The sequence below is a fragment of the Fukomys damarensis genome, unplaced genomic scaffold (genome assembly GCF_012274545.1).
Source record: "Fukomys damarensis isolate Sample0158 unplaced genomic scaffold, DMR_v1.0_HiC HiC_scaffold_35, whole genome shotgun sequence".
NCBI lineage: Eukaryota > Metazoa > Chordata > Mammalia > Rodentia > Bathyergidae > Fukomys > Fukomys damarensis.
This window is the reverse complement of record NW_022900947.1, coordinates 52,569,687-52,579,252: the sequence shown is the minus strand read 5'-3', so window position 1 is coordinate 52,579,252 and position 9,566 is coordinate 52,569,687. Positions and strand designations below refer to the sequence as shown.

Genomic DNA, 9,566 nt, shown 5'->3' with positions numbered 1-9,566 from the left:
ACATTTCTAAAATATATTCAGGCAGTTTTCCACACTCTATTTCATGTGACATAATGGATTTTTCTTCAACTTCTTACTTGTCCCTTCAGTGTTGAGTTCTTGGCCTACAAATCACAGGTAGAAAATCTTAATTAATGAACCAGTATGGTTTCACAAGTTGTTTATTTTCAGTAGGAATTGATTTTTCTGCTTCTACCAGGAACACTGGTGGCCTATTTAATAATTTTTAAAAATATTAAGTAATGTCACAGCATTAATCTCAACACTCAAGTTTAATTTTTATTTTATCCTGAACCTATAACTTGGTTCCCAAAATATCCCCAGGATATTTTTTTTTCTTACTCTTTAGTTTAATGCCCTTTTAAATTGCTTATTTCCAATAAATAAAAAGGGAAAATAAATTGAAAAAATATCTTTCTTCTAGACTCATTCCTCTTGCCATCTTGCAACAGAGAAAGCTGAATGCTGACGTATTTAGCAAAGATCAAAGAAAAATTCCATTCTTTTGTTTAACATTTTATTGTGAACATGTTACCTTTTTTCATATGTCTGGATTTGAACCTTAGCTACTCTACACCTCCCAATTCTCAGGACAAATTAAAACTAAGTGCTCTTGCAGTCTTTTTGTGCCACAGCAAGCTGAATCCATATTCCTGAGATAGTTCTAGGGCACCACAAAGTTTTCTTTAAAATTCAGCATTTTCAAATTAAGTTGTGATTTTTTACAACTTAGTCCTGTTTTCATTTTCATTTTATTTTTCCATTCATCTCCTTTTGAAATATGTGTTATTCTACAGAAAAATATTCAGTCTCCAAATCCCTCTCATTTTATCTGTTCTTAATGTCTTTCCATAATCATTATAACAAAGGTTGAGTTATTTGTTCCTATTCACAGAACACTGAACCAGTTCAGTCACATAGCAGTCTGGTTGTCTTTTTAAAACTGTAGGCATTTAGTATAAATAGCCCATGTTCAGTTACTTCTATCAATTTTTTTCCTTTCTGTTCCTGCTCTGAGAGCAACCCCTAGTTAACAGGTTGTCAAGTCAAGGGTTAGCCAGGTTACTGTGTTGTGGCTTATGTCTGGAGGTTTCCCCAAAGCCTCATGCAGTCCTTTTTGAAGGTAGCTAAATCTGGAATATGTGATGCTAGGATTAAGGGCCTGTGAATACTAAACCACTACATGTGAGTGGTTGATTTGGCCCCACTCTACTCCTGTGAGCAAGATAAAAGGAGCAGAAATTGACTGTTAAAAGTCTCTTCTTGCCTTTGCTACCTTGTGCAGCCATGTTGTTTCTCCTCTGGGATGCCTGTTTGCCATCCTACCTTACAGCCAGCCAATTATGTATGGAAACCTCTACAAACTGTAAGCCAAATAAACTTTTCCCACTCTAACTTTGGGTGTTGGGTTTTTTGTCTCAGCAATGAAAAAAAGTAACACTCTGGTAGTGGAAGTATAGGCACCTAAAAATCCCAAGAGGAAATCCTTTCCACACAGGAAAATGGCTCAGGGAAATAAGGAGAGACTTGGAATTACTTGTTTTCTTTCTTTTTTCTAATTTCTTTGGTGAGACTGAGTCACAGAACTGCATGACATCATTGGTAGCCACAACTTGAGGAGCCCCATCTCTAGCTAAAAGGCTAAAAGAGCCAGGGTTGGTGGGGGTGGGGGTCGATTGGTACCTGGAAAGAGAAATACTGGAGCAATGAGACCTGGAAAAGAAAATCCTTTAACTTTGCATACGATGTGATGCAAGGTCTAGGCTCATTGCTGAGCTGTACATAAAGCAACAATCAGAACAAAACTAAGATACAAACCATACCAAAATCCTAGGCTAATCTGAGGGACCAAACCCAAAGCAGTGTGACAAACTATGAAAACGAATTTGGAACCATTTTCTACAGAAAGCAAGGCAGAACTAGTTCAATCTAGGATAAATGCCTGCCCCTGCTTTAAAAAACAATTAAATGAAAATAAAACTATTTTAACAGGTTGCAAAGACTCATCACAATAATACTGAAAATGTTCAAGATACAATCCAAAATTTGATATGCAAAGAACCAGGAAATACTTGATATACAAAAGATAAAAGAAATGTGACCATTTCTCAAGGGAAAATACAACAGATACCAATACTAAGCCAAAATGTTGCTGTGCTTCATGACATAATGTGGTTAATCTTATCAGCTTCCTGGATTAAACACACAGATTAGAGAAGCACACTTCAGGATGTGTCTATAAGGGAGTTTTCAGAAACAGCCAGGAAATACTGGGAAAGAGTCCATGCTGACAGCCTTCCTCCTGTTTTTCTTCCACCCAGGCCTCCATCTTTGATGGTGCCACCACATTCAGGTCTGGTCTCAACTGTTTTTTGTTCCACATACCACCTGACTTTATTTTTGGTGTTAACTTTCCCTTGCTGTAACAAAATTCCTGAGAAAACTTAGAGCAGCAAACACTTCTTTTGGCTCACAGTTTCATAGGGTTCAGTGTGTGGTTAGCTGGCAGTGAAGTAGAGACTTTGGTGGACCAGAACTGCTTACTTCACAGCAGTAAACAGCCAGAGAGGAAGGAGCCAGGAACAAGATAATGGCTCCCAAGAGTACATCACTCACTTCTAGGTTCATCTCCCAGTTTTACATAATTCCCTAATGTCATCAAATTAAGAATCTATCAATGAATTAATCCACTGATCGAAGTGTTGGTCTTCGTAATCCAGTCGCCTAAAAGCCCATCAACGGGTAACCAGTTGGCTTTTGGAAACATTTTAGATCTAGATTATAACAGGTGGCAACAAACACTTGAATCAAAAGACGCTATTTTCCACAAAGAAAAACACAAAATCAAACCTTCAAAACGAAAAACTTCATGAAATTATAAATTCACTGAAAGAACTGCAGACTCTCAAAAGCAGACACAAAAGTTAACATTTTCACAATATAAAATACATTATAACCAAGTGTCTTTATATGAGATTTGATCAAAAGTGAAAAATCAACATGACATATAAACTAAAAGGACAAGTCACATGATCATTTCAGTAGATTCAGAAAAAGCATTTGACAAAACCATTTGATATCAAAATATATTTGCGATTAAAAATACTACATTAAACTGGTTATACTAATGAAAATTAAAAATTTAACATACATTTGCACCTTTCTAAAAAAATGAAAAATATCCTGTAGCAAAGTAGTAATTATAAAGGGAACTTCCTCAAGGGCATCTTAACAAAAAACTTGAAAAAGAACAAAGTAATTCTCTTGATTTCAATAACTACTATAAAGCTACACTGATAAAGATAGTGTGATGTTGACAAAAGGGTTTAAGAACATCTCAATGGAAATTAATCCACATAAATGCAATCAGTTATTTTCTACAAAAGTGAGCTAGGAGGGTAGCTCAGCATGCAGAGCACGTACTTCACAAGGGGAAGGCTCTAGGTTCAAAAACGAAGAGGGCCTGGGATTTAGCTCAGTGGTGCTGCCACTGCCTCGCAAGTGCAAGGTCCTGAGTTCAATCCCTGGTATAAAGAAAAGAAAAAGAAATAAAGCCAAAATTACAATGGACCTGGCAGAAATCCAGAGTTTTAAATCTTCAAAAACCCATCCTTCAATAATAATCTAGAATGGACAATGGGTAGATTACTAAATACGTATGAATTACCAAAACTGAACCAAGAAGATACACAAACCCTGAACAATCTAATACCAGGCAATAATAATAATCTGCCAATTCAGAATAGCCCAGGACCCACTGGATTCACTACTGAATTTTACAGGAACTTCAGCAAAGATCTGATAGCAATGTACCAATCCTCAGATTCTTTTTTCATTAAGTTTATTATTTTTAGATAGTACAGTAGTTAAATTCATCATTGGGATCTTGTGCCTTTACATGATGTAATCTGGTTCTCATTTTTCTCCTTACCCCTACCCTCCCTTCACCCCCTCCACCCTTCCCTATTTACAAAGACTTTGCTTCCGTTTTTTCATATTCTCATATCTTTTTCTTTTCCCTTCTTTCCTTTCCCCTACGCTTCCCACTTCCCCTATTCCTATAGCCATTTCTTCCTATTTCACATTATCAATTTACACAATTTTAACCCCATTTACACTTTTAGTCTTTCACACCAGAGAAACTATTTGGTATTTACATGTGTCCTATTTATTTCACTTAAGAGTATGGTCTCGATATGCATTCATTTAGCTATATATAACTCTAGTTTCTCATTCTTTATGGCTATGTAGTACTCTTTTATAAAAAAAAATATATCTTTATCCATCTCCAGTTGATGGGCTATTTCCAAGTTTTACCTATTACAAACTGTATCACTGTGAACATGCACGTGCATATATCACTGTGGTATGATTCAATACTTTTGGAAAGATACCCAGCACAGGGATAGCTGGGTCAAATGGGATCTCTAATCCTAGTTTTTTTAGTATCTGCATATTGATTTCCACAATGGTTGCACCAATCTGCACTCCCACCAAGAATGAAGAAGGGCTCCTTTCCCCCCATGTGACTGCCAGCATTTGTTATTGGTTGATTTCTTGGTAGCAGCCATTCTTTCTGGGGTAAGGTGGAATCTCAGTGTTGTTTTCATCTGCATCTCTAGAATAACCAGTGATGTTGAACATTTCTTCATATACTTAATTGCTGCTTTTACTTGTTTGTCTTAAGAAGTGTCTGTTCATTTTTAGATGCCCATTTTTTAATTGAGTCCTTATATTTGGGGGTTCTGATTTTACTTCGTTATATATTCTAGATACTAGACCTTTGAGGAACAGCTGGTAAAAATTTTTTCACTTTATAAGTTATCTCCTAGCTCTGTTGGTGGCTTTTCTTGCAGTGCAGTATTTAATAAAATGAGGATTTGTTCACAAAGTCTTTTCCTATGCCAATGTCTTTGTGAGTTCTACCTAAGTTATCTTCCAGAAAGTTTAGTGTTTCTGTTTTAATATTTAGATCTTTAATCCATTTGGATTTCAGTTTAATGCATGGTGAAAGATAGGGATCTAGTCTTAATCTTTGGCAGGTTGAAATCCAGTTTTTGTGGGGGTTTTTTTTGTTGTTGTTGTTGTTGTTTGTTTGTTTTTGGTACCGGGCATCGAACTGGGGTCCTCATGCTTGCAAGGCAGGCGGCGGAACCACTGAACTAAATCCCAGCCCTGAAAGCCAGTTTTTCCAACACAATTTATTGAGGAGGCTATCTTTCCTCCACTGAGTGTGGTTGACTCCTTTGTCAAAGATGAGGTAGCTGAGTATATATGGAGTTGTTTCTGTATCTTCCATTCTATTCCACTGATCCTCCGGTCTGTTTCTTTGCCATTACCATACTGTTTTTATCACAGTGGCTTTGTAGGGCTTATGATACTCCCTGTCATGTCTCTATTGCCTAGAATGGTTTTTGCTATTCTAGGTCTCTTGTGGTTCCAAATAAATTTTTGTATTGTTTTCTCTAGTTCTTTGAAATATACTGTTGGAATTTCAATCAGGATTGCATTGAATCTATATAGTAGTTTTAGAAGTATGGCCATTTTCACTATATTGATTCTTCCTAACCAGGAGTAAGAGATGTCTTTCCATTTTCTTATATCCTCCTTGATCTGTTTTTTCAGAGTGCTGTAGTTTTCAGTGTAGAGGTCGTTTGCTTCTTTTGTTAGATTGATTCCTAGATACTTCATTTTTTGGATGCCGTTGTGAAAGGAATTGTTTCCCTAATTTCTCACTCAGTGAGTCTGTTATTTGTGTACAGAAGGCTTTTGATTTTTGAGTGTTGACCTTGTATCCCAGCTATTCAGCTGAATCTTTCAATTAAGTCTAGAAGTCTTTTGCCAGAGTTTTTTGGGTTTTCTATGTAGAGTATCACATTGTCAGCTAATAATGACAGTTTAACTTCTTCCTTTCCTATCTTTATTCCTTTTATTTCTTTTTCTTGTCTAATTGCTGTAGTTAATGTTTCCAGAACTATATTGAACAGAAGTGATGACAGTGGACATCCTTGTGTTGTTCTTGATTTTAGCATGAAGGTTTTTAGTTTTTGACCTTTTAATATGATGTTGTTCCTCAGATTCTTAATGAAATTCAAAGGGAAGAAGTACCCCAAACTCACTCCTGGAAGGTAATATTACCTTGATTCCAAAACCAAACAAGGACCTACCTAAAAATGAAAATTACAGGCCAATACCTTTAATGAACATAGATGCAAGAATCCTCAAGATACTGGCAGACAATGTAGCAAATCACCAAAAAGATCATATATCATGACCAGGAAGGCTTCATCCAAGTGATGCAAGGATGATTCAATATACCCACATCAATAAATGTAATATATCACAGAAATAGAAGCAAGGACAAAAATCATGACCATTTTAATGGGTGCAAAAGAAAAAAGATTGCAACAAAATCCAGCATCCATTCATGATTTTAAAATCCATTCAGGGCTTTAAAACTTGAAGAAAATAGGTATAGAAGGACCTTATCTCAATCTGACAAAATCCATTTATGAAAGACTGGCAATACCATCTTAAGTGGTCAAAAACTGAAAGTTTTTCCTCTGAAATCAGGAGCAAGACAAGGATATCCACTATTACCACTGCTGTCCACTAGAACATTCAAGACTTTAGCCAGAGCAATCAAGCAAGAAAAAGAAAGAAAAAGGATGCACATAGAAAAGGAGGTCAAACTATCCTTATTCAAAGATGACCTGATCCTTAACATCAAAGACCCAAAAATTCTACCAAAAGACTCCTAGAACTAATAAATTCAGCAGGGTAGCAGGATACAAAATCAACCATCAAAATTCAAGAGTGTTCCTTTACACTATCAATCTACCCTTTGAAAAAGAAATTAGGAAAATAATCCCATTTATAATAGCTTCAAGAAAATTACTTGGGAATTAATCTAAACAAAGGAAGTTTAAAAAAAATATAGTATTTTTTACAGTTTATATCTAGATGTCCCCTAAACCTCCTGTTGCTCATAGGTGGGGGTTTTAGGAGATGACTGAATCATTGGTGCATGACAATCTCAGAGGATTAGCCTACTGATGAGTTTATAGATAAATGTGATGTTAGGAGGTAAAGCATGGTTAGAGGAGGTGGTTCACTGGGGGCATGGTCTGGATGGGTATCTTGCTCCCTCTCCCTTGATCTCTTTCTGCTTGTCTGCCATGCCATGAGCTATTCTCCACCATGTCCCCCTGCCTTGCAGCCAGCCAACTATGGACTAAAACCTCTACAAACTGTAATCCAAAATAAACCTTTTCTCCTTTAAATTTTGGTGTCAGGTACTGTGTCTTTGCAACAAGAAAAGTAAATAAGATGGTACTCTGAAAAAGGAGATCAAAGAGGTCATCAGAAAATGAAAAGCTATCTCCTGTTCCTTAATAAGCAGAACTAATACTGTCAAAGTGGCCATACTTCCAAAACTGATACACAGATTCAATGCAATCTCCATCAAAATACCAAAAGCATTCCTCACAGAACTAGAAAAAACAATCTTAAAATTCAAATAGAAACAAGATATCCAGAATAACAAACACTGGATAACAAGAGCAAAGAAGGTGTCACGATTCTAGATTTCTAGTTATATTACAAAGCTACAGTAATTAAAAAAACAAAACAAAACAACAAACCTGAAACTGACACAAAAACAGACATATGATCAGAATGTAGGATGCAGAAATTTCTAGGTACATTTTTTTTAAAAAGAGGCAGAAAGAAAAGTTTAATGTGCTGGGAAACCTGGTATCCACAAAGAGAAGATTGAATCTAGAGTCATATCTTTTACCATGTACTAAACTAAAATCAAAATGGATCAAAGATCTAAATATTAAAACAAAAACACCTAACCAGAAGATAAAATACATAAAACTCTTGAAGATACAGGCATAAGCAAGGACTTTCTGAACAGAACCCCAGTTGCACAAAAAATAAATCAACAAATGGGATTTATGTGAAATTTTCTGCACAGCAAGAGCCAACAGGATGAAGAGACAGCCTACAGAATGTGGAAAAATTTTGGATACAGGAGTAGTATCCAGAAAATATAAAGAACAAAAACTTTAGACCTCCAAAATAAAATAGCCAGTCAAAATTAGCAAGTGAAGGGCCCGGGTATTTAGCTAAAGGTCCTGAGTTCAATCCTCGGTACCCACCCCCCAAAAAAGAACGTGATATGACCTCTTGGTTTTTTGGTTTTTGGGTTGGGTTTTTTTTGTTGTTGTTTTTTTTTTTGTACTGGGGATCGAACTCGGGACCTTGCCCTTGTGAGGCAGTCAACGGAACCACTGAGCTAAATCCCCAGCCCTAGCACATGAAATGAAGAGACACTTCTCAGGAGATGAAATAAAAATGGGCATTAAATACATGAAACATCTCTGACCATTACAGGAATGCAAATTAACACAACACTGTGATTCCATCTTACTCAAGAAAGAATGACTGCTATCAAGAGATCAAATAATAACAAGTGTTGGCCAAGGTACAGGGAATAGGGATCCCTTCTCTGCTGTTGGTGGGAATGTAAACTAATATAACCACTAAGGAAATCAGTATGGAGGTTCATCAAAAAAACTAAAAGTAGAAATTCCATTTGACCCAGTTTTCCACTTCTGGGTATCTTTCCAAAAGAGTTAAAGACATGATATTACAGTGATACGCTCACACCTATGTTTATAGCAGCCCACCTCATAATAGCTAAATCTTGGAAGTTACATATATGTTCATAATAGAATAGTATTCTGCTATATAGCAGGATAAAGCTGAATCATTCATAGAAAAATGGATGCACCTTGCGACCATAATGTTAAGTGAAATAAATCAGACACACAAGTTTAAATATTACATAGCTTCTCTTTTATGAGAAATCCAAAATAAAAATAAAGAGCAAAATGAAATACTGATAATAAGTATCAGGGAAGTGTTTCTCAAGTGGGAAGGGGACCAACAGAAGGAGGAAGAAAAAGGAATATAAAGGAATTAAGACATGTTATGTACATGTACCAACTCCCCGTGATGAGTGTTGTCATTAGGTACTGCCAACATGTACTAATTAAAATTAAACAATGTACTTAGATCAAAGATTAGAGTAAGAGGACCACAGGAACCAGCAATTCAGATGACAAAGAGAAAAGACTAAGGAGAGACATTGGTTGTTTTTAAATGTTATGATGCTAGAAATTAGATACAGGCATAGACATAATGGGAGGAAATATTCCATATTCACTATTAAGGATGAATTGTGTAATACAAACATTGACCAGAGCCAGGCATGGTGGTGTATGCCTATCATCCTGGCACTCTGTGAAGCTACAGCAAGAACACTGCAAATTTCAAGCCCGACCTGTGCAACTTACTGACTTCGCTAGACTCTGTCTTGAAATAAATAAAAATGGCTCTGGATGTTTCTCAATGCAAAGGCCCTAGGCTCAATGCCCAGTATCAAAAAACAAACAAAAATAAGAAATGACCAGAAATGAAGTGGACCACCTCAAAATATAGGTAAGCCTCCTAATGTTAGAATTTTTTTTTCTTTTTTGAGGCATAGGGGTTGAACC

General features: G+C 36.2%; 1 protein-coding gene across 1 annotated transcript in view; it reads right to left on the bottom strand.

Annotated features, from left to right (window-relative positions):
- Positions 1–15: 15 nt before the first annotated feature.
- Positions 16–9,566, bottom strand: part of Stap1 (signal transducing adaptor family member 1) — a 54,365-nt gene continuing 44,814 nt past the window's right edge. Inside the window, exon 10 of the mRNA XM_033758832.1 lies at positions 16–104. Within this exon, the coding sequence (XP_033614723.1) occupies positions 37–104 (68 nt within the window). The 3' untranslated portion in view covers positions 16–36. The remainder of the gene's footprint in view (positions 105–9,566) is intronic.